The 23,485-nt window shown below is 63.7% G+C and overlaps 4 protein-coding genes and 1 pseudogene across 9 annotated transcripts in view; 3 read left to right on the top strand and 2 right to left on the bottom strand.

Annotated features, from left to right (window-relative positions):
- Positions 1-2,142, top strand: part of LOC121102449 — a 2,633-nt pseudogene extending 491 nt beyond the window's left edge.
- Positions 2,143-3,862: 1,720 nt separating this feature from the next.
- Positions 3,863-6,231, bottom strand: GPX4 (glutathione peroxidase 4). Its single transcript, XM_040629755.1, has 7 exons — positions 6,082-6,231; positions 5,093-5,187; positions 4,865-5,009; positions 4,633-4,784; positions 4,493-4,517; positions 4,191-4,250; positions 3,863-4,110 (listed from the first exon to the last, which is right to left on the bottom strand). Exons 1-7 carry the CDS (start codon positions 6,163-6,165, stop codon positions 4,078-4,080), a joined length of 594 nt encoding a protein of 197 aa, XP_040485689.1. The 5' UTR covers positions 6,166-6,231; the 3' UTR covers positions 3,863-4,077.
- Positions 6,232-10,382: 4,151 nt separating this feature from the next.
- POLR2E (RNA polymerase II, I and III subunit E) lies at positions 10,383-15,867 on the top strand. Of its 6 annotated transcripts, none has more exons than XM_040629752.1 (8): positions 10,383-10,541; positions 11,593-11,767; positions 13,571-13,686; positions 14,274-14,354; positions 14,839-14,897; positions 15,007-15,085; positions 15,201-15,304; positions 15,417-15,867. In XM_040629752.1, the coding sequence occupies exons 1-7, from the start codon at positions 10,485-10,487 to the stop codon at positions 15,264-15,266; spliced, it is 633 nt and encodes a 210-aa protein (XP_040485686.1). In that variant the 5' UTR covers positions 10,383-10,484; the 3' UTR covers positions 15,267-15,304; positions 15,417-15,867. The 6 variants fall into 6 exon arrangements, with proteins under 6 accessions (XP_040485686.1, XP_040485684.1, XP_040485685.1 ...); XM_040629750.1 differs by having other exon boundaries at positions 15,494-15,867; XM_040629751.1 differs by having other exon boundaries at positions 15,201-15,281.
- A 3,587-nt stretch (positions 15,868-19,454) lies between these two features.
- Positions 19,455-23,485, bottom strand: part of ARHGAP45 (Rho GTPase activating protein 45) — a 15,672-nt gene continuing 11,641 nt past the window's right edge. Inside the window, exons 24-27 of the mRNA XM_040628310.1 lie at positions 22,832-23,339; positions 21,259-21,461; positions 20,564-20,672; positions 19,455-20,199 (exon numbers count right to left, since the gene is read on the bottom strand). Coding sequence (XP_040484244.1) covers positions 19,859-20,199; positions 20,564-20,672; positions 21,259-21,461; positions 22,832-23,339 — 1,161 coding nt within the window. The 3' untranslated portion in view covers positions 19,455-19,858. The remainder of the gene's footprint in view (positions 20,200-20,563; positions 20,673-21,258; positions 21,462-22,831; positions 23,340-23,485) is intronic.
- LOC121102590 (rho GTPase-activating protein 45-like) lies at positions 22,569-23,463 on the top strand. The gene is made up of 3 exons (XM_040629767.1): positions 22,569-22,684; positions 22,792-23,018; positions 23,111-23,463. The coding sequence occupies exons 2-3, from the start codon at positions 22,933-22,935 to the stop codon at positions 23,439-23,441; spliced, it is 417 nt and encodes a 138-aa protein (XP_040485701.1). The 5' UTR covers positions 22,569-22,684; positions 22,792-22,932; the 3' UTR covers positions 23,442-23,463.

Raw genomic sequence — 23,485 nt, forward strand, 5'->3', positions numbered from 1 at the left:
TAGCCCCGTAGAGCCCAGAGCCTGGAGCCTACTGAGCCACACAGGGCCTGGCCCCGCAGGCCAGGACCCTCCAGTTGGGGGGGGCAGGCGGGAGGTCTCACCCCTGCGCGTCCTCCCGTCCTCTGCACAGACCTGGCTCCGGGCATCGGAGGATCTATGAGGAGAGCCAGCAGGTTCCTGGCCCCTGGGCACCCCAGGACGGGCAGGTGGTCTTCTACAAGGTGAGGAGACTAGACCCGCCCAGCAGGTCAGGCCTGGCCCCAGCGCCAGGCCCCCTGCTCTAAGCCCATGTGCTCTTGCAGATCAGCGTGGACCGCGGCCTGAGGTGGGGAGGAGGCTACGCCGGAGTCGCTGGGCTGACGGGCACCATGATGGCTTCTACCTCTCTTACAAGGTGGGCGGCTGGGCTGCCAGGCCTGGGGGCAAGACCCCAGTGGGGAGCGGGGCAGGGCGGGGAGGGAGGGCAGCAGCCCCCACCTGCCCGCCTCATGCGCCGCCGCCTGCCCAGGGCGGGGCAACAAGCTAAGCTGCCTGCTGGCCGAGCAGAACCGCGGCAAGCACTTCACAGTGTACAAGCCTAACGTGGGCCGGCAGGAGCCAGCTGGGACGGTTCGACGGCCTGTGCCGGAAGTTCCGCCGGTACCGTGGGGCTCACGGGGGTGGGGCTGATGGACTGGGGTGCCGCCCGGGGCCTAGGGGCGCCTGTTCCTCGGTCGCCTGCGGGCCCTCCCGTGCCGTTCGCTGGCTGCCGGAGCGGCGGGGAGCCCTGGGCGCCCTGCACGGGGCACGGCCGTGCAGGTGGCTCACGAGGCTGCGTGTCCCCAGGTGGCGCGGAGGAAGCCCGGGAGCACTGGGAAAACAGCTACGCCTTCTCGCTGAGCACTGCAGCCACACCTGCCTGGTGACCGGGGACGGGCGGCCCTCTGCAAAGCACCCGGACGCTGGGGAGGGCACGCGGTCCCTGGACCGCTCATGGCTGCAGGGGCGTGCCCAGGACCGCGGGGGCCGGTGGGAGCGCGGAGGCGCGCGCGCCCTGAGCCTGGCCTCCCCTGCCCGCGCGCAGGAACCGCCACTGCCGGCTGGTGCAGGAGGGCAAGGACTGCACGCAGGGCCTGCGGCTGCGTCACCACTACATGCTATGCGGGGCCCTGCTGCGCGTGTGGGGCCGCATCGCTGCCGTCATGGCCGACGTCACCAGCAGCAGCTACCTGCAGATCGTGCGCCTCAAGACCAAGGACAAGAAGAAGCAAGTCGGTGGCGCGCGGGCAACGGGGGGTGGGGGCGGTGGGCACCGCCTCGGGGCCCTGACGCTCCGTCCCGGCCCCCAGGCATCAAGATCCCCGAGGGCTGCGTGCGCCGCGTGCTGCAGGAGCTGCAGCTCATGGATGCAGGCGTCAAGCGCAAAACGCGCGGCGGGGCTTCCCAGCGCCACTGCCGCCCTGCGCCGCTGCGCTGCCCTGCGGCCCGGCGAGGTCCTGGACCTCCGTACAGCCCGCCGGCCCAGGCCTTCGCCGCCCTCGCCTTTTGCCTTCCCGCCCCGCCCGGACCGCGCCCGCCCCCAGTGGCGCTGCTGGGCGCCCGGACCGGCCGCGGACCCCGCGCCCCTGGTGCACCAGGGCCGCGACATCAACTTCAAGGAGGTGTTGGAGGACATGCTGCGCTCCCTCAACGCTGGGCCGCCCACCGGTCCCCGGGCCAGGCGCAGGGGCAGCAGGGGCGCCCAGTGGGCGGGGGCCCGGCGGCGAGCGTCATTCAGTTCGACCCCCCTTTCCAAACTCCTAGGCCCGGCAGGCAACCGGAGCCAGTGTCCGAGAGAGAGCTTAGTTATTTGCAATGCGCCGTGTCCACAGGGACTCAGTCTTCTCTCCTACTCACGTGGGGGCTGGCGAGGCCAGGCTCCCCTGCGGACTACCGGGAGGGGCTGCGGTGCCCCTCCTCCAGTTCCGGGAGGCCTCCACTGCAGTGCCTTCCCTGCCGGCCGGGCAGAACCCCTCCAGATGCTGCCCGCCCTTCCGGGCTCTCCGAGGCAGTGCAGGTCCCACTCAGGATGACTCGGTCAGACTCGGAGTCTAGGCTCGGGCAGGGCCTAAGGGTGGGGCCCACCCTTCCTGTGCCTCTGTCCTCTGCTGCCCCCAGGGCTAGGCAGGGAGCTCCCCAAACCACCTCACCCCACCCACCTTACAGGGCCTGGTCTGATCGGAAGCCCTGAAATCCACAAAACTGGGTGGCCCCAAGGCTGGAAACTCAGGAAACCCCAGGTGCTCAGGGCCCTGCCTTCACTGGGGGGCTCCATGGGACAGACCCCCCCCCCATTTAATATATGCAATTCTTCCCCACTCTCTTTGCTCCCTAAATTATTGCCCGGCCACCTCTCCCAGGCCCCAGAATCTGCCGTGGAGCTGGCGGTGTGGACGGGCCCCCTGGTTTCTATGTGTATTTATAATGAATTCAAGTGTACATATGTAAAGAGATCTTTTTTAAATATATGTGCCTTTTCACTACTTCCCAGATTGTCTGCTTCTCTAGCCTGCAGAGATGGCGGGGGGAGCCTGAAGTCTCCTCCAGGAGCCTTTAGCAGATGCCTGCAGTGACCCTGCGCAGGGGCGGTCAAGGTGGCTGTGGCCTGTGAAGAACAGCCAGGGTGGGTGAGACCAGCCCACTCTTCTTCCAGACCCATGTGAGGCCAAGGCCTGTGTAGAGGCCGCGGGCCAGGCTGAAGAAGACAGGTCCCTGCCCCAGGGGCCATTGCCTACTGTCATTCTGTCACCAGCGTGGCAGGCCAGCCCATGGTGTCTTGGGCCAAAAGCTGGCCGTCTCCTGCCTGCTAGAGACACAAACCCCACTGGGGACACTCACGGTGGTGCTCTGAGACCAGTTCCTCTGATCACTGGTGTGCACAGTTGTGGCCCCTGCTTTGGTTTTTTCCCCAAGGTTGCCCCTGGCACATGGGGAAGCCCAGGAGCAGGAGGGCCCAAGAGCTGGGCTCTTCCTGGAAGCCACAGGAAGCATACTGGGGTCTGGCCCTGAAGTTAGAAGGGCCTGACCAGCCAGAATGTGAACCAGTGAGGAGCCAGGAGACCCCAGGGGAAGCAGCTTAGGGTGGCTGGGGTTGCTCTCAACCTGGTTATTCCAGTCCTCCAGCCCTGTTCCTCTGCTGCTGACCCTTACTGGAGATACTGGAAATTGGGGGGGAAGGGGGGGCAGGCTCAGCCACCCTCCAACTGTGCCATCCCCCTAGGCCCCCAGAACAGGGACAGGTGTCCATCCGAAGGACCCTCCTGGCCTCAGGCCATTCCCCACCCCTCCTGGGGCAAGAGGGCTGTAGACAACACCCCCCTGCCTCCACCAGATGAGGCCCCATGGGCGGGCCTGGATGCCCCGGCTCGATGTCCAACAACGAGGCCAGTGTGCGCGGCGTGGCTCTGTGCCCAGTCCAGCGTGGCCTGATGCTCAGCCCCAGGTGCCTGGCTCCCCCAGTGGTTAGAGCCCCAAGGCCCAGGCCCCCTGACAGTCCCCTCTAGGCGCTGGGGAAGACGGGCCCCAAGCGTGCCCCTAACAGCTGCCAACCCCACCCTGGGCTGGGAGAGACGGCAGTAATTCCTATTACCTCCTCCTGGGTCAGCAGTGCTTGTGCTCGCTGGGTGGGGCTGCTCGGATTAGTGGTGGGGCTGCTCGGATCAGCAGGGGGGCCGCAGGGCAGACACGGCCCTCGGAGCCCAGAGCGCTCAGGAACTCCCAGAGCGCTCAGGAACTCCCGAAAGCCTGAGGAGCTCCCAGGACCTGCCCCTGAACCAGAAGGGGCCCGGGCAAAAGGCTCCCCCACCTGCCCCCCAACCCCACCCCAAGGACGCAGGAGCACGTGGCAGGCCAATTTGTATGTTTTATTCCCACAAGATAACCAGGGGTGGGGGCGCCAAGCCTCGAGCCGGGCCTGAGGAACCTTCCTCCGGCGGGGGAATGCACGCCGGGTTCTCGGGTCTGCCCCACCAGCGGGCTGGTTTTCAGGCAGACCGTCATGGGTGCCGGGTGGAAGGCTCCGAGGGGCAGGGGCCGTGGAGAGGGCGCGTACTTGTGGAGCTAGAGGTAGCAGGGCAAGTCCTTCTCTATTACCTGTGGGAGGAAAAGGGGGGTCAGGGGTGGCCTCTCCCCTTGGCCCCCACCCCTAGCGGGCTCAGTGGAAAGGCACCTACCAGGGGCTCTTCCATGGGACCATACCGCTTCACCACACAGCCGTTCTTGTCAATGAGGAACTGCCGAGAAAGGCCGTGTCAAAACGGGGAAACCATGGGTCAGGGGGATGCTGCCAGGGGGGCTGGGGGCGAGCAAGCAGCCCCCCACCTACTGCCCCATTTGGGGCAGGGCTGGAGCACCTTGGGGCAGGGCACTGAGCTATGGCTGAGTGGACAGGGGCCCCGGGGCAGGAGCTGGCCCTGGACACAGTCCTGGCCTGTCCCACCCCACCCCCACCCCCCAACTCCCAGCCTCCCCTTACCTTGGTGAAGTTCCATTTGATGGCACTACAAAAGCAATGTGAAGTCATAAGGAATGAATGCTGTGGCGAAGCAAGCAACACCCCCCCCCAACCCCGTCCCCCCCTTCCCTCTCCTCTCCCCTCCCCACGCGCCCACTCACTTTCCCAGGATGCCCCTCCCCTTGGGCTGGACTTTCATCCACTTCCACAGCGGGTGAGCATCGTCCCCATTCACACAGATCTTGCTGTACATATCGAATTTGACATTATAGCCAGCAGCGAACTCCTTGATCTCCGCATTACTCCCTGGCTCCTGTAGCAAGCAGGGGTGTGGGGGTGAGTGAGGAGTCCTGCACTCCCGTTGGCCCCCTTCCCCCACATCCGGACACGCACCTGCCGCCCGAACTGGTTGCAAGGGAAGGCCAGGATCCGTAAACCGCACTCAGCATATCGGGCGTGCAGGTCGACAAGCTGAGTATAGTTTACGTCTGTTTTGCCTCATTGCGAGGCCACATTGGTGACGATGCACACGAAGCCCCTGGAGGCGAGATGGGGCAGTCAGGCCAGGTCAGGGCCGCCAACCTTTCCCCTGCCTCTCCCACCGGGCACTTAGGTACCCACCGGTACTTGTCCAGGTTAACCATGCGTCCATCGATGTCCTTGGCGGAGAACTCGTGCATGGACTGAGCACAGCGCCAGTCGTCTCGGGACGCACACTGCAAGACACGGGCGCATGAGCGGCGTGGGGACCTCGGGGCGCGGAGCCGGAGCCCCACTGCCACCTGGCCCACTCGCCCGGCCCGGGGTCCCCAGAGGAAGGGCTCCCAGGCGGATCCAGGCCGAGAAAACCAAGTCCCCGGGGCAAGGAAAAACTGAGGACTCCTCCTCAAGGGCGCACGCCCTTTGCGCAAGAGCGCACGACTGAGAGAAGACACTGAGGCCCAGAGAGGGCTTGGGACCGCGCCAGGCGCCCCGGCGGCGGGGGTGGGGGCCCCGCGCGCACCGGGTCTGGGCAGTCGGCGCTACAGCCGCTTTCCCAGGTCGCGAGCTCCGCCTGCCCTGGACTCTCGAGACGGGACTCCTCCCGCCGGGGGCGCGCCCTCTTGCGCCCGCAAGCCCCAGCCTTCCGCCGCCGGGGGACTCGGCGCCGCCGCCGCCGCCGCCTGCCCGGCAACCGGCGCCGCTGCCCGCGGCGACCCGGGGAGCCGGCGGCCGCGCGGCGCATGCCCGACCGCCTCCGGCCGCGCCTGTGCCCACCGAGGGCCGCGCCCGGGGGACAAAAAAGGCCGGTAGCCAGGGCGCCCAGCCGCCCGTCTGTGACGCCACCAAGCAGGGCCCCGGGGCCGCGCAGGGCGGGGGAGGGGCGGGGACGCCCCGCAGCGTGTGACCCGGGGCTTCCGGCCCACCCGGCACCCTCCGCTCGCCGGGCCCCGGCCGGGGACGCCAGCGGCCGAGGGCGCCCAGTCCCCCGCGGCCTCGCGCGGCCCGGAGGCGCCCAACGGGGGCCCCGGCCGCCCAAGCGCTGCTCCCGAACGGCCCCCGCCCGAGCCCACCGCGGCCCCGCGCGCCCGCCCAACGGCCTGTCGGCCCGCCGCCGGCGCCGCGCTCACCATGGTGCTGGCCAGACCGGGCGCAGCCAGCGTCCCGCACAGCAGCGCCGGCTTCAGCAGGCGGCACAAGCGGCTGAGGTTCATCGCGGCGGCGGGGGCGCCGGAGGCAGCGGCTCCTCCCCTCGCCGAGCCGACCAATGGACGCGCGCCGGCGCCCCTCTCCTCCCCGCCCTAGGCCACGCCCATAAGCTCCCTCATTGGTCTGACGCGCGGGAGGGGCGGACCCATGGTGACGCCAGCCAATAGGAGGGCGGGGCCGGGGGAAAGCGGCTGCGCTGCGGTGGGCGACTGCGCATGCTCGCCGGCGGGCGGGCTGCGGAGTCTACGCAGGCGGTCGGTTGGTGGGTTTTGGACAGTTATCCGGGTGGTTGACCGCAGCACCGCGGGTTGCCCGACAACTCGAGATACTACTGGAAACCCGTGGTGGGGGGCTCGAACTCGCAGAAAAACCGCCCCAGCTCTTTGAACACTGGAGGTTTTCTTTTAAAAGTTAATAAAGTCACACGGGGTCGGACTCCGGCTCACTCGCGACTGTGGTGTCGCCGCGGGGGCGTCTCGTCCGGCCCGTGGGCCCAGAGAAGGCCAGAGGCCACCCCGCGGCGAGCGCCCGCCGTTAGAAGGGGCACGTGAGCCGGGGACCACTAAGCAGGTGACCGTTAGCGGGCCCCGGCGGCCGCGAGGACGCGCAGGGACGCGCAGGTGTGAGCCGGGCAGGTGTGTGCGGGCAGGAGCGGCCCACGGTGCACGACCGTCTGCACGCGGGGCGGGAGTGCTCGACCTCTGGGCTTAGGACTTGTTTTCACTCCGGTTCTGGCATTTGGCCAGGGCGGTGCAGAAAACACACCCGCCCACTCTTGGGAGTCCAGAAATGCCTCGGCGGGCCGGGCTGCCCCCACTCCCAGCAGAGACTGGACTTTGACCTGTGCTGCAATCAGCCTCTTGCCCCCTCTCCGACCCTCCCTGGACCGTCGCTGCAGAGGCCTTGGGGGCAGGACTGTCTGGGCTTGGCTCACTTGGGGGGGCCAGTGAGACCCCTTATCTGCCTCCGACCCAGGCCTGCCCAAGTGCTGGCCAAGTTTGGTGGTAAAGGCAGCGGAATGGGGTAACCCATTCCAGGGTCCACTTCCCCATTTCTTGTCTTGCACAACCCTCAGCACAGGGTGTCCTACCTCCAGCCCCGCTGGCTACCAGAGGCGCACTTGTCAGGGGCACCTCTTGGAGGGGAGCCCCCATTCTCTCTGCTGGGCAGACTCATTTCTCAAAAAGCACCCGGTCCCCCTCTACTGCTGCCTCCCTGGAACAATGTGGGGGTGCATGGCTGTGTTGTCTGAATCATGGAACTGTGCACTGGCCTTGCCAGCTTCTCTGGGTCCCAAGGCCCACCTGCTCCCATGAGCCCTTCCTTTCTCCTCTCTCTTCCTGTGGAACAGCAAGACTACCTAAAGGCCACAGCCGTTGCTGTATCCACCTGCCACCCATACCTGGGCCCTCTCGGGGGACCATCCGGGCCAGCCCTCCTTGGACCCAGCCTCCTCCCGGACCCAGGTCCAACAATCCTGCCTAGTCCCCTTACTCAGATTTGCGCATTCGGGCAACCTAGACAGATGCCATTTCTCCCATCTTAAGATCTGCTCCTAGCCCTCTCCGCCTTTGGCCCCCTCTCCCCTTGGCATCCGCGTCCCCATCTCTAACTCCTTTCCTCCCCTAATCCCACCTGGCTGGGCGCCCTCCTGATCTGCCCCCTTCAGGGTCTCCGACAGTGTGTGCTCAGCTCAGCCCCTGCCTGATCTTCAGGTCTGCTCAGACTCGCTGTTTGGTGACCTTGTTGATGGCTCTCCCTCCTCCTCCTCCAGACACCTTCTTCACCCCGTTGGAGGCCACCTGGCCCCTCCCGCTGCTCTTTATTCTGCTCAGGAGAGGTCCTGTAACGCTGTTGGCAGCTGGTGCTGCAATCCTGAGCCAGGTCCCCTGTGAAGTGGGTGTTGTCCTTGCTTCTGTTCCACAAGGCAGGGGGAAGGGAGGCATTTAGGCAGAAAAAAGGTTGAGTAACGTGCCTTGGTTCATGTGGCTACCACTGGCCGCAGCCTCAGGGTCTGTGCCCTCCCCTCCTCTTGGCAAGGTTTCCAATCTGTTTGGTGACCTCATCCAGGCTCCAATCTCCAGTGACTCCCACATGTCTGTCTCCACTTGGACCTTGCCTGGGATTCCAGACTAATACCCCATTGTCTCCTCGACATTTCTACTTGGGGCGACAGGAACCTTTCTTTCTCTCTTTCAATTTTATTTTCTTAAAGATTTTATTTATTTATCTGACAGAGAGATAGAGCCAGAGAGCACAAGCGGAGGGAATGGCAGAGGGAGAGGGACAAGCAGGCTCCCCGCTGAGCAGGGAGCCAGATGTGGTACTCGATCCCAGGCCCCTGGGATCAAGACCTGAGGCGAAGGCAGATGCTTAACCGTCTGAGCCACCCAGGCGCCCTCTTTCTTTCAATTTTAATTTTAATTTATTTTAAGATTTTTTATTTATTTAAGAGAAAGTGAGAGACTGAGAGAGAGAACACGAGTGGGGGGAAGAGCAGAGGGAGAGGGAGAAGCAGACTCCCTGCTGAGCAGGGAGCCTGACACTGCTAAGCCACCCAGGCGCCCCAATTTTAATTTAATTTTAAAGTAATCTCTATGCCCAAGGTAGGGTTGGAACTCATGCTTCATCAACGGAGCCAGCCAGGCGCTACTGGAGCCCCATTCTTTTCTTTTTAAAAAAAAAATATTTATTAGAGGGGCGCCTGGGTGGCTCAGTTGTTAAGCGTCTGCCTTCGGCTCAGGGCGTGATCCCGGGGTCCCTGGCTGTCTCTCTGTCAAATAAATAAATGAAATCTTAAAAAAATTATTTATTAGAAAGTGCATGAACGAGTCAGGGGAGGTGCAGCGGGAGAGGGAGAGAGAAAATCCCCAGCAGACTCCCCACTGAGCTGGGAGCACAACTCAAGGCTCAATCCCATGACCCTGAGACCATGACTTTAGCTGAAATCAAGAGTCAGAAGCCTAACCAACTGAGCCACCCAGGCACCCCTCCCCAGGCCCTTTCTTATCTGGCGCCTACACCTGTTTCTCCCTGGTCTGCTGGTCCTGGCAGCTCTGTTCCTCCTCCCTCTCTGTCTCTCTCTTCTCTGCATCCTGTCCACCGGCAAATCCTGTGAGGTCCACCTTCAAAACACCAGGAGCCCGCCCTCTGCTCACCCCCACCCTATCTGTGGCCTGTCCTCTCCCTGGTCTCTCTGCAGAAATGCTGACAGTGGCTGAAAAAGAAAACCCAGCCTTTTCAGCCCAACCAACAAGGCCTCCTAGGGTTTGCCCCACTACACCCTCTAACCTCCTCTCCTTCCCCTCCCCGCACATGGCTCCTTGCTGCCAGCACACCAGGCAAAGTGCAGCCTCAGGGCCTTTGCACACGATGTGCCCTCTGCCCTATACACCTTTCTTCAGACATTGCCACAGCTTCCTCCCTCTCCTTGGGCCTTTCCCTGACCTTCCTGTTTGAAACTGAAAATCTCCCATCTCGCTTAGCTCCCATCTTCCATAGCACTGTCACCTTCTAATGTCGTTGTTGTGCTCAGGGTTTCTATTGTGTCTCCCTGGACTGTGAGGGGGGCTTGGCCTGTTTTGTTCACCCGCTCTGGGAATGTATCTCCGAGTGAGAAGTCCCTGGCGGCCTCCAATGGGGCGAGCGCTGGGCGGGGAGAAGGGCGGACGCGCAGTCGGGGTTGGGGCTGCGGAATATGCGGGCAGAGACTTGCTCTCAGGAGATAGGACAGGGGGGACACAAAGGTGGGAGCACTTCCTGAGCCCAGGAGCCGTGCCAGAAACTCCGTCCCTTTAGAGGCTTAGTCCTCTGAAACGGGGACACTTAATTTCCACTGTACAGAAGGGAAAACTGAGGCTCATGGGCATTAAGCTGGACGCGGCCCACAGCAGTTGTATGAATATTTATGAAGGGTCTGCTAAGTTGCCCGCCCGTCTCTGGTAGAGAGGCGAGCGACCGCTGAGCCCGTCCGAGCCTCAGTTTCCCCGCTCACACCTCGCCTCTGCCTCTCGGGAGCCTATGATGGGAGCTGAGCGGAAACCACAACTCCCGAGAGGCGCCGCGGCCAAGGCCACGCGAGAACTGCCGGGGCGAGAGTGGGCGGTTCCGTTCGCTCGGCTCTCGCGCAGCCAACCGGCGCCCTCGGAAGGCCCGGGCTGCCCTCGGCGCTGCCGCCCCCGAAGGTCTCTGGAGTCAGGCGTTCGCTGTCGACAGCCCCCCACGGGGCGGGGCGGGGCGGGGGCTTGACCGGGGCTCGGCGCAGGCGCAGTCAGCGCGGGTCCTGCCGCGGGCTCAGGCGCGTTGACTGAAAGCGGCGGCGGCCATGGACGACGAGGAGGAGACGTACCGGCTGTGGAAGATCCGCAAGACCATCATGCAGGTGCGCCTGCGTGGCTGACGCGGGGAGGGCGGGCCTCGCTGCGCCGGGCGAGCCGGGCACGCGGCGGCTCGGGAGGGCGCAGCGGACGGGTCGGGGAGGGGAGCCCGGCGGCCCGGGGGAGCGTCTCGGTCGAGCGGGAGGGAGGAGGCGGCAGACCCGCGTCCTTTCGCCCGGCCGTGCTCCCGAGGGGCTTCAGCTGTCCTCCGCGTGCCTGACACACAGCCCCAGAGCCGGGGGCGTGGGCGGAGCCCTGCCGCTCAGCCGGCCTGACCTGCCGTCTAGGGGTCTCCCCGTCCGGCGGCTGCTTCCCGGCCACCAGCTTTGAGTTACTCGGGCCGATCAGGACGACTAATAGCAGCAAGCTGGCTGAGCATCCGCTGCGTGCCACGCGGTTTAACCGCCCCGTGGGAGGGGACTCAAATCCTGCCGGGACTAAACCCAGGCAGCGGCTTGCACCGTCTCTTTATCACTTTGCAAAGTTAGTGTAAGAGAGGCACCAAAACAGCTGTGCCTGTGGCTGACAGCGCCGGGGGCCCCGGGGGCTCTACGCCGAGAATCGGGCCAGGGGTCTCCTGGGGGAAGAGGGGTGGGCGCGGGGCTGAGCAGCAGCTCTGACCTCCCCTTTCTCCCTCTGGGTCCTCTTCGATCTGCCCCCTCGAAGAACCTTGACTTCTGAGTACTGGCTCGCAGCCTTTGACCGTTTCCCAACCAGAGTCTGCCCTGGCCTGCCCCCCAGCGCCCCTCCCACCCTGCTGCCTCCATGTGCCCCAGACCCCAGGGCCATAGCTCTGCCCCTGCTTCCCAATCACGGCCTGTCCCCGAAGCTCAGGATAAGATGACAACACGTGCATGACAGCTGGCTCTGTGCAGGAGCTCTCTTGGGGTGTGTCCTGGTCTTTGTCCTTACTTGCCCCTTCCTCTCTGACCTCTACATGCACCTGTCACACCAGGCCCTAAAAACCTGTCATTCTCCGTAGTGGCCTCATCCGACTTGAGCTCTTCCCGCCATCCCTCCTCTGCCCTGAGCTCACCTAGCTAGTTTTCTCTGCAGCTGTGTCACGACCGTGGCTACCTGGTGACCCAGGATGAGCTGGACCAGACACTGGAAGAGTTCAAGGCCCAGTTTGGGGACAAGCCGAGTGAGGGGCGGCCACGGCGCACAGACCTCACAGTGCTGGTGGCCCACAACGACGACCCCACTGACCAGATGTTCGTCTTCTTCCCAGGTGAGGGCCTTGCCGGTCCTGGTGGCTGTGTGTCTCCTAGGGATCACGGTTCTAGTAGAGCCATTCAAGGGCCTTCTCAGGGGTCAGCTCATAGCAGCTGCTTGCTGGGTGACCCAGTGTCTACACCTACCCTTTTATTCTGCCCAGTCTGGGAAGAAAGCTCCCCCTCCCCACTGAGGACGAGGCCATTGACCTCTGACTTGTCTGAGCACTTTTTCTGGTTCCTCCCTGTTTCTTCCTTGATGGTTTTCTCTGTCTAGCAGGATTATCACAGGCCTCCCCAGTGGGCCCATAGTCCCTTCCTGACATCAGACTCACCTGTGTCCTCTCTGACCCCACCTGACAGCCCGCCTTCCACTCCCGTGCTTCCCATTCCCCACAGCTCCTTCCTGTGCTGCTGCAGGGTTGTCGCCCTGTCCTGGGCCTGGTCCACCCCCTCAGCACACTCTTTCCTCCTTGCTCTGCCTGCTCAGCGTCCATCTGTCATCCTTGGAGACCGAGTTCGGGTGCCTCCTCTTCCAGGAGCCCTTCAAAGCCCCAGGTTGAGCGAAGAGCCCACCATGGGTGTCCCAGGACCCCTGTGCTTCTCTGTCTTGGCCCCTACTGCACTGAGGCAGCCTGATTGTAAAGCCCATAAAGGTTGGGAGGCCGTGTGTGTGGTGAGCACCCTGGGGGCCCAGGCCCCTGCCTAGAATCAAGGGTTAGAAAACATTGCAGGATGGACCCCGCCGGTACTTTTACAAAAAGCGCCCCCATGTGTGAGGCGTGTTTACCGGAAGCCTTGCTGCCTAATCACGTGACTCCCCGTGGAGCTCTCAGCCTCCTCGGAACCTGCCTGGTGGCAGGGCCTTTCCCGGAGTTGGACAGGGGGTGTCGTGTTCACGAACGGGCCCCAGGACAGGACTGAGTTTCCCACCGTGTTAGTCCACGCGGACTGCTGTAACAGAGCCCCGCAGACCGGCCTCTTCAGCAGCACTCTGATCCCCTCCCCGTGCTGGAGGCAGGATGTCTGAGACCAGGGTGTCGGCAGGGCTGGGTCCCCTGAGGCCTCGCTCCCGGCAGCCTGACAGCCGTCTCCATGTTCTCATGGGGTCGTCCCTCTGCATCTCTGTGTCCTCACATCTTCTTAGAGGGCTGCCAGTTTTCCCGCTAAGGTCTACCCTAACGACTTTGTTTAGATTGAACCATCTCTTTAAAGACTTTGTTCTTGAGTACAGTCACATTCGAGGTACTAGGGGTTAGGACTCTAACACAAGGATTTTGGGGGACTCTGCCCCTGATGCTGCCTGTCAGGTGAGTGAGGGTCTGAGGAGATGTGCTGCGTGCACAGGAAGGCCTGCCTGGGAGCCCCGCACACGTCCTGGCGCTTGCTGACCTTCCGCTGGCTCTGAGGATCCGGCAGGTCTTGCTGTGCAGGGATGGGACTGTCGTCCCTCAGGTCAGCTGACCATGTCCCTCTGGACACGCAGCCACCTCGGCGCCTGGACCAGGCAAACCGCTTCATCTGGGAGGTTCGCAGACCTCGGAGCCACTGAGGCACTACACCGTATGGACTCCCAGATCCTCGTTCCAGAGAGGGACCCGTTAGGTGGGGAGATGCAGGCCACCTTTCAGCTCCCCAGGAGATGTGGAGGAGAACCCACACCCTGGTTCCTGTTGGGCTCATGGGGAAACTGAGGCCCCAGAGAGAAGGGCCTGTTCCCGAGCGGCACTGGGACCCCTTGGCGAGGTAGAGCTAGGGCGCAGGGACCCCCAGGGAAGAGGGGCCCTTGCAGTGTAGACCACCATGTGTTCTGTTCCCAGAGGAGCCGAAAGTGGGGATCAAGACTATCAAGGTGTACTGCCAGCGGATGCAGGAGGAGAATATCACCCGGGCCCTCATCGTGGTGCAGCAGGGCATGACCCCCTCCGCCAAGCAGGTGGGCCTGTGTGTGGTCCACCTCCCCGGGCCCTGCTGACAGTCCTCACCCAGGGTGGGCATGCTGCCCACCAGCCCCTGGTGGTGTCAGCCCCGTGTGCTGATGGGGCCTCGGGAGCTTGGGATCTGAGAAGGAGCGGCTTTCCTCCTTGGGCCTCCCAAAGCCAGCCCAGCATTGTCGTGGCTGATGCCCGCTAAGGAGAGAAGCCAGAACGGGGACGTGGCCCGTGTGGGTGCCCGTGTCCCTGAGTGGAGGTTGGTGTTTGGGATTGGTGGGCCAGCAAGCAGTCTTGTCCCTGTGCAGAGTTCTCACCGCCCCACTAGCACAGGGACATCCGAGGGAGCATTTTGTCAGATGTGACTGTGACACCAGGCTGAGGCCTTGGAACTGTGTCGGGGCAGGTGGGCCCTTCCTCCTCGAGAAGTCTCGCTGACCAGTAGTGGGATTTCCTGATTGTGACGCATGGCACCTACTGAGGTGTGAGAATAAACCCCCTTTGGCTGCCCGCCTGCCGTCAGCCTCTGGGGAAGAAATGGGTGGCGTCGTCCTGGCCCTTGGCTGTGTGTGAGGGTCGGCGTCTCTTCCAGTCTCTGGTTGACATGGCCCCCAAGTACATCCTGGAGCAGTTTCTGCAGCAGGAGCTACTCATTAACATCACGGAGCATGAGGTAGGGGCCTGAGTGTGAGGGCTGCTTGAGGATGGCAGAGATGTGGCCCCCGCCAGAGCGTAAGAGGGTTGTGGGGACACGTCCAGGTGCCAGCGCTCCCCGTTCTGGGGGAGAAGGTCTGCTGAAGGAAGCAGAGCAGGGGTCTCCGAGTGTGGCCCTGGGTGGGAAGCAGCAGCATCACCTGGGAACCTGCCAGGAGTCAGGAAGCTGGGGGGCGAGGTGGGGGATGGAATCTGTTTTCCCAGGAGTCCCAGTGTCCCCAGATTGTGCCCCACGGCCCGTCTGCATGAGCTGCAGGCTCTAGCCCCCATCCACATGTGGAGTCAGGAGCAAGGTGGGATTGTAGCCAGGACCTCTGTGATGTCCCTGGGCGCCCGGGTGGATGGTTCACGCCAAGGAAACAGGCCACGCTGCTCCCCTGTTGCACACGGGGGCACAGCGGGGTCTCTTGCACCCACGGAGACTCGGCTTTTCCTCTTGGCAGCTGGTCCCAGAGCACGTCGTCATGACCAAGGAGGAGGTGACAGAGCTGCTGGCCCGGTAGTATCCTTTTGCTCCCCGCCCTGGGCCCGTCTCCTCCCCTCCCACCCGCACGCCCCCACTCCCACCCCAGCCAGCGGAGCCTGGCTTTTTCCCTGACTGAGCTTCTCAGTAAACTGCGAGAGAACCAGCTGCCCAGGATCCAGGCCGGAGACCCAGTGGCACGCTACTTCGGGATAAAGCGAGGGCAGGTGAGGAGATCCACCCCAGCCCCCTTTAGAGCCGGGGCCGCCGTCACGCCGTCCTCACGCGGGCGCAGGGCCTGCTGTGTGGCCCCACGCCAGCCCTGCTCTCTCATGCCCACAGGTGGTGAAGATCATCCGGCCCAGCGAGACCGCGGGCAGATACATCACCTACCGGCTGGTGCAGTAGCCGCCCGGCTCGCGGGTGAGACGCGGCTCGTGGCTGGGGTGCGCGCTGTGGCCGCAGGGCCTGTGGGGTGTGGGGGCGGGACTCTCCCTGTTGGGTGCAGGAAGGGCCCGTCCGTCCCAGGAGTGAGCCCCGTCTTCCTGTCCCCCCCAGTCCTCTGTGTCACCTCCCCGGGGGGGGCTTGGAGGCAACCCCACTTCCCGTTCATCTGGTCTCGCCTCACACAACAGACGTGACACGTGGTCGTCCTTCCTTCCCTCTCCCGCCCTGTGGCCTGGAGACAGATGGGGCTGTGGCCACCCCACCCCCCAGGGACTGTACCACTGCTGCTCTGGACCCCGGGGTGGCCTCATCTGGATGCCAAGCGCCACCCTGGACCCTGCATAAGCGTGCCTCCGGAAGGGACAGGACGCCACAGGGAGGCCCGCGGCAGCTGGTGACCCACAGCAGTCCTGGCTCAAGTGTCTGGCCAGCCCCCACCACGGTGCTGTCACCGGGCCCCACCGGGGTGGCCCCGAGGCTGGCTGTGAGCACACCCGGGGCCACAGGGAGGGAGTTGCTATTTGATGCCAGGTGTTTTAAAAATTAAACGTATTTGAGTAAATAACTGGCCCGTGTGGAGACGCAAGGCGGAATGGCAGGTTTGCAGCGAGTGGCCGCGCTCGAGGCTCTAGCCCCAGGCCCGCCCCCTCGTTCTGCGGCACCTGCTCCCCCTCCCCCCAGGGTGGCCACGTCCAGGCACATCCCCGTCCAGAGCCTGCGGTGGGGCGGGCAGCGTGGGGCAGGGCAGCGCTGCTAGTTGCTCTCGGCTCTCCTGGTGCTTTTCTTGCATCGAAGTTTGTGGTCAGGTTGCCCAGTTTCCCCGTTAGCGTCTGATTTCAGGAGGGCTTCCTGGCGTGGGTTAGAAGGTTTGCTCTTCTTTTTCTTCTGAGAACTGCGTTGTTGAGATCGAGTTCACGTGCCACGGCGTGTTCGCAGCACACCGCTCAGTGGCTTTTAAGTCCCGTCACTGTTAGAACTTGTCATCAGCTCAAAAACAGTCCCGTCCCCCTCAGTCCTCCCCCCCACTCCCCCCTCCCCCTGCCCCACGAGCCCCCTTCCCGTCCGTGGAGGAACCTGTTCTGGACGTGTCACACACATGGACTCACACGCCGTGGGGCCTTCTGTGTCTGGTTCCCTCCCTGAGCGTCGTGGGCTCGGGGTCTGTCTCCGGGCAGCGCGTGTGGGCGCCGCGCTCCTGCTGGCGGCCGAGTGTCGCTCCTGTGCGTGGGGGGACACGCTGTGTGTTATCTGTCCAGCGGCGGACACACACGCTGCTTACCCATTCAGCCTCCACCTGACACCACGTCCGTCCGTGCTTGTCAGTGATTGGTGAATGATGCCGTGGGCGTTCGTGTCCGAGTTTTGCGTGGATGTGTGTTTTCGGTTTTTCTGGGCGCGTATGTAGCCATAGACTTGCTGAGTTGTGTGGAAACGGGTTACCGGGTGGAGAAACTGCCAGGCTCTTTGGCGCCGTGGTGGCCCTGAGTCACCTTCGCACGGCCTTGCCGGCCTTGCCGGCACTCACTGCGGGCCGGCCTCCATGTGGGGTGAGGTGTGGCCTCGCGGTGCATGTGATTCCCTTCTCCCTGATGACTAACCACGTGCACTGTTGTCATGTGCTTAGAGGCCACGTGCCTGTTGCCTGTGAAGGGAGGTCCGCTCCGACCCCTTGCGTGCCGTGTAGTTGGGCTGCGCGCGTCCCCGTCGCTCCCGGCACACAGCCACAGGTGCGTGTACGTGTCTCTTACCACATACACGCTTGGCCGAGCTGTCCTCCGTGGTTTAGAGTTCTTTTTTTTTTTTCTTTTTTAAGATTTTATTTATTTATTCGACAGAGATAGAGACAGCCAGCGAGAGAGGAACACAAGCAGGGGGAGTGGGAGAGGAAGAAGCAGGCTCATAGCAGAAGAGCCTGATGTGGGGCTCGATCCCAGATCGCCGGGATCACGCCCTGAGCCGAAGGCAGACGCTTAACCGCTGTGCCACCCAGGCGCCCCAGTGGTTTAGAGTTCTTAAACACCCACTCATAAGTTTGGTGTGTTTACACGTGGCCTTCAATTCTGGGCTTGACTCCTGGGCCTTGTGTGACACACCGGGGTCTCGATACTTTCTAGAATGGCTAGTGGGGCCTGCCGTGCGCGTGTACAGGCATGGGGCTGTTTCAGGGTCCTCTCCCATGGATCCATCCACGTGTTAAAAGTTAGACCTTATTCCCCCTCCCCCAAAATATCCATGCACTGTTCTCCAAAGTCAGCTTGGCCAAAATAAGCCAGACCCAGAAGGACAGACCCCACTCCCAGGAGGTCCCCAGAGGCATCCCGTCCACACAGACAGAGAGGTGCTGGTGGGAGCCAGGGCGGGGGCAGGGGGTGCGGAGTCTGTGCTTCCTGGGGACAGAGTCTCCGTGTGGGGAGACGGAATGTTCTGGAGACAGAGGGTGGGGTGGCTGCAGGGCGGGGTGAGCGTGCTTCATATCATGGGGCTGTGCACTTGGAGATAATAAATATTTTGTATATTTTAACCCAGTAAAAAAAAATTAACTGGTTTTTTTCCCTTCACGGGGTTTTGTGTTTTGTGTGTTTGTAAATACACGTGCGAAGCTGTGTCTGTTCCCTGTGTGTGCGAGAGCACGTCTGACTCCAGAAGTCAGCCGCATGAGGAGCCTAGGGGCACGGCAGTGACTCGGCTATTCTCGAACCTGGACTCTCGTAAACGAGCGTGAGAATTCATGAACTTTGCGTTTGGTTGGGTGTGCGTTGTCCGCGCGGCGGGTGCGAACATGTCCCGTCTCCACGGGCAGGACCGCGGACAGGTCAGCAGGCTTCCGGCCATCCGTCTGGTGCGGGGCCTTCTCTGTAGCCTCCCAGCAGCACCTGGCTTTCCTTTGGGAGTTCGTCCCTTTGCTGCATGGGGACCAGAGCCTGCCTCTGCCACTGAGCACAGCCTGTTCCCCAGGACTGGTTCGTGTTGGGCGGTTGCTCTGACACCTGCCTTAGGCCTTCTGGAAGAGGCGCCCCCTCCCTGCTATGGGGGGTTGAGGCAGGGGGCTCCCTGGGCATTCCCATGACCCCAGGCCCGTGATGTGCTGTGAGCCTGGGTCAAGCCTGGCCTGAAGTTGGCCCTGAATGAGTAAATTAGCAGGCCACCCGCAAACAGCGTTCAGAGCCCTTGGTTTACAAGCCTGGCCAGGCTTCCGGGGGCGGGGAGGCTTTTCAGGACACGTGCTATGTGATTAACTGCCATAAGTGGAAAGCCGCTGAATGCTGGACACAGTTAAAGAGTTCTATGCTGATTCTTGGGACCTTTTTAAAAGGTGTATTGGGTCAGCCAATTTTTTCTGTGAAGGGCTAGAAATAGGTATTTTCAGCTCTGGGCAAGATGGTCCCTGTTGTACTTCGGGCAGCGGGGGCTGCAGGCAGCACGTGCACGCGTGGGCATGGGCCGTGTGCCGTTAGCCAGCGTTGGGCCGCTGTTTGCTGGCTCGGTGACCTCCTTTTCCAGATCTTTCTTCGCTGCTGCAGGGGAGGGCCAGGCTAGCTGTTGCCAAGTGTTGTGTCTGGCTCTAAGGCTGCTTACTTGAGCCTGGGGTGTGCTGCAGGGTCTGGGGGTCCTCTCTCCCCAGACGTTTATGTCCTGATGGGTGTGAATTCCGTCTAGTTTTCCGCAGCAAATGAGAAGTTGGGTCTTCCTGCTGCCGAGCCGTCCGTGACCCTCCGAGATCAGTCTGGCGGGGGTGAGGGGCCAGTAAGAGGAATCGGGGAGGGTCCTCACCTGCTGCTGGCCGAGGGCTCCGGTGCTGCCCCCTGAGGCGGCCGCAGCTCTGAGGCTGTGGAGCGTAGGGAAGGTTCGCACTTCGGGTGCTTGGGCAGCGGCCGCATTTCCGGGGCTTCGTAGCCACGTCGGGTTGGTGCCCGCCCCCGACAGCCTGAGTGGACGGCATTTCTGCCCTCTGGAAGGTTCTGCCGAGCCGCACTGGGCTAGAAGCTTCCAGGAAGTGCTTCTTTGATACCTGTGTGTGCACGGCCAGCCTGGAAGGCACCTGACTGGGCTGTGGTGGCGTCTCTCTTCCCGAGAGAGCTCTCTGGCGAGGGACTGAGGAGGGGCTGTGGGCCTCTCTGCATTCCCCTCCCGCCGCCAGAGAAGATGGGCTCAGATTTCGAACTTTATTGTAAGCAAAATAAATGTGCATTTGAAAAACCTACATCGTGACCCAGGACAGACCTCACCACATGCCTACACCCCGCAGTGCCCGATGCTGCCCTTGGCCCCTGCCGTCTGGCTTCCAGCATGGCCTTCCGTGGTGGTGCAGTGGCCCACAGGGTGGCTGGCCCCGAGAGCAGGGCCACTCAGCGGGGGCGTACGTGGCTTCTCCGTTCACATGGCTCCTGGCACGCAGGCAGACATGGGGCAGGCCTCACCCCGTGCTCCTGGAAGCTTCTGGAAAAGGCAGCTGGCAGTGCCCCCAGCGCACTGGGCTTGGAGGAGGAGGCCTCACGGTGACTGGACATCCAGAGAGACACCCTCAGCTACTGGACCAGCCTGCCCAGGCCCAGCTAGACAAACTCTGGCTGCCTGTCCTGGCCCGAGGCTGCTTCGACGCGCCCACCGCGGAGCCTCATGGCGGGCAGCCGGACCTCGGCCACGTTGTTGCACTGGTTGGCATTGTACTCGGAAAGCTGCTGGGCCAGGCCCTCCCCATCCCCGGCCTCCCCGGCCGCGGCTCCCAGCCGCTCCTCACTGCCGCTGCGGCTGCCCTGGCCCTCCTCCACGCTGGCCTCACTGCCCTGCTTCTCCAGGAAACTGAGGTGGTGCGCGGCGCCCCTGTCCGCTGGGGACAGCAGGTCTGAGGCCTCCTCTACCTCGGAGTCAGAGTCGTTGGAGGCCACCCGGGATTCTGGGAGGTCAAGAAAGGCGGGGGTCGGGGGGAGACAGGACAGACAGACATGTCGTGACCAGGAGGGCCCTGGGGTCCACCGCCTGACATGCCCGGCTCCTGCCCCCGCCGCACCCTGCACCCCCCACCCCCGCGCAGCCAGAGGGGCAGCCTCCGCTCACGGAGCCGTTGCCGTGTGCAGGGGATGCCCTCTGGTGTCTACACAACACCTCAGAAAGCCGTCTCTGGGCTGGTATTTGCAACAGGTCAGACGAGCGAGCTCTCCATGAGAGACAAACCCACAGGCCACGTGGCGTCCAGGCACCTGACACGGCTCCGTGATGCCACATCACCCAGCAGCCTGCCCAGCTGTCCAGCCACTCACCTGGGCCCCCGTCCACAGCCTCCTCCTGCAGGGGGAAGGCATCCCCCACACTCGCCTCTGGGTAGGGCACCTGTACCACTGCCTCAGCCCGCTGTGCGTACACGCCATCCTGCAGGTGACGGAACAGGGCTCAGGGAGGGCCTGAGATTCTGGCCTATCCCCAGCTCTGTTCTTGGTTTCATAAATTGACTAAAAACTGAAGCCTAAAACTTGTTAGCACCTTGTGCAACTGTACATGTGATGACACCAGGTCCTGTGCTGTAAATGAGCTGTGCTTGTCCCATGGGGGCAGCAGGCTGAGGTCCGGTGTGGACCCCAGCATGTCCTGCCACCCCTGCACACCCCTGCGGGCCCCAGGAGAGGGGTGACAGACCGTCCACAGGGACCAGATCATGAGAGTGAGATGCTGGGAAACCAGGCACGGAGAGCTCGTGGAAGTGAGAGCCGGCAGCACGTGAGCCCGAGCCTGAGGACGTGCTGGAGGCAGCGCAGAGATGGAGACAGCACAGAGATGGAGACGGATGGGGCTGGGCTCCCGAGGCTGGTGGAGGAGGCGTGGATCTCCCCCCCCAGAGTTAAGCACCGCCCCCATCGGTTCTTTGCTTAAAAGATGCCTCTGAGGCCCCTCCTGACCACCCTGCTGAAACCAAGGCTCTCGGTGCCGGCCCCCTGTTCAGGCCCGCCACCACTCTCACCTGGCCCCCAGGCACGTCCTCGGGCTCCTCCTCGAAGATGAGGCCATAGTGGGCGATGAGGGTCTCCACGACGCGGGCCTGGTGGGGGTAGTCGACCAGGGAGGACAAGGACACCGTGGCCTCGGTGGGCCTTGGCCGCAGCAGTGTGGGTCCGAACACAATGCCCAGGTTCCCCGGAGTCATCTTGTTGTCCTGCTCCACCTCTAGTTATGCACGCCATTACGGGACCCCGGCCCTGGCCTAGTGTGAAGGGGCCTGTCTGTCTGGCAGCTGGGGGCAGAAAGCAGCTCTGGGCCTGGGGACTCACGTCGCAGGCGTGGGCTAGGGAGAGTGTATCCTGCCATGAGCCAGCCCTGGGGTCCCTGACCTGGCCCTGACTCATTTCCCTGCTCAGAGGACTGAAGAAAGCGTGTTTTATGTCTCCAGTGGCAATCTTCATGTCGCTCCAGCGAGGAGCGGTGGACCAGGAGGGCAGCGCAGGGCGCCAGCCTTCGCAGCAGGGCAGGGCCCCAGCACAGCGCCACGGGAGGGGCTTTGACCGGCCGGTGGCGCCACGACCTGCTCTACTGAGGCTGACCACCTGCCCCACCCCCAGCTGACCCAACGGCATGAGCCCCGAGCTGCCAGTGGCCATGCCAGTGGCCCCTTCCCAACATGGGGCTGTCGGCTGCCCCAACGCGACGGCGCGCAAAGCTGCGCACGGCGCGCGAGAAGTAACAGCTACGGCCCGGCTTCCCAGGGGCCGGAGGCGGTGGAGAGCGGGGCTGGGACGCCGGGGCGGCTGTTATGGCCAGCCGGCTCCCTTCAGCTGGGAGCCAAGGGGAAATGTATACCAGACGCCTGGGGAGTGAGCCGGTAGAGGTCAGCCTGAGGCCAAGGCCTGAGGGGGGCCAGCCAGGGCAGCAGAGGAGCCAGGCCGGGGGCAGGCAGAGCGCGGCGCCAGCCAAGAGGGGAGAGTGGTCAGGAGGGTCCAGGAGGAGGAGGGCATGGGCTGGAGGGCCCTCACTCCGCGCCCGCTGCCCGGCCTGCAGTGCTGCTCCCTGCCACAAGAAGTGCCTGGACACGCGGCCATCCAGTGTGGGCACAAAAAGCTCCGGCCGCCTGCAGCTTTTGGCCAGGACTCGTGCAAGACGGCCCGGAGCACGCCTACCCACTAGCGCCTTCACATCAAGAAATGTGCGCTCAGACTGAGCAGCGGCCTGACACTAAGGTGACCGCACGGGTGGGGCGACTCTGTCTCCGGGTTGGCGGCGCAGCGGCACAGGCCCGGGCTGACGGCGGACTTACAGGATCTACCGCGCCAACGGGTGAAGAGACAGCGCGGTGAGCGTTGTGCCAGGCGTTCGAGAACGGCAAGGAGCTGGTGGAGCTGTCACAGGCCTCGCCCCACGACATCAGCAACGTCCTCAAACTCTACCTGCGGCAGGTGGGGCGGGACTGGGGGCCGGGGCCGAGCATGCGCCCGGCGAGGACAGGGGAGGGGCCGCCAGGCCGGGGCTGCAGCCGCGGACCCCACCGACCTGTCACCCGCAGCTGCCTGAACCTATCATCTCCTTCCGCCTCTACCACGAGCTTGTGGGACTGGCCAAGGACAGTCTGAAGGCGGAGGCAGAGGCCAAGGCGGCGTCCCGGGGCCGGCCGGACGCTGCCGAGAGCGAGGCCGCGGCCACAGCCATGGCAGGCCGGCTGCGGGAGCTCCTGCAGGACCTGCCCCCCGAGAACCGGGCCACACTGCAGTACTTGCTGCGGCATCTGCGCAGGTGGGGGCCGGCCGGGCAGGGGGCCAGGTTGGCGGGGCCCGGGGGAGCCTGGGGGCCACTCACGGCTGCTCCTGCGTCCGCGTGACCGCTAGGATCGTGGAGGTGGAGCAGGACAACAAGATGACTCCGGGGAACCTGGGCATTGTGTTCGGACCCACACTGCTGCGGCCAAGGCCCACCGAGGCCACGGTGTCCTTGTCCTCCCTGGTCGACTACCCCCACCAGGCCCGCGTCGTGGAGACCCTCATCGCCCACTATGGCCTCATCTTCGAGGAGGAGCCCGAGGACGTGCCTGGGGGCCAGGTGAGAGTGGTGGCGGGCCTGAACAGGGGGCCGGCACCGAGAGCCTTGGTTTCAGCAGGGTGGTCAGGAGGGGCCTCAGAGGCATCTTTTAAGCAAAGAACCGATGGGGGCGGTGCTTAACTCTGGGGGGGGAGATCCACGCCTCCTCCACCAGCCTCGGGAGC

The sequence above is a fragment of the Ursus maritimus genome, unplaced genomic scaffold, assembly GCF_017311325.1.
Source record: "Ursus maritimus isolate PB19 unplaced genomic scaffold, ASM1731132v1 scaffold_14, whole genome shotgun sequence".
In the NCBI taxonomy this organism is placed as follows: Eukaryota; Metazoa; Chordata; class Mammalia; order Carnivora; family Ursidae; genus Ursus; species Ursus maritimus.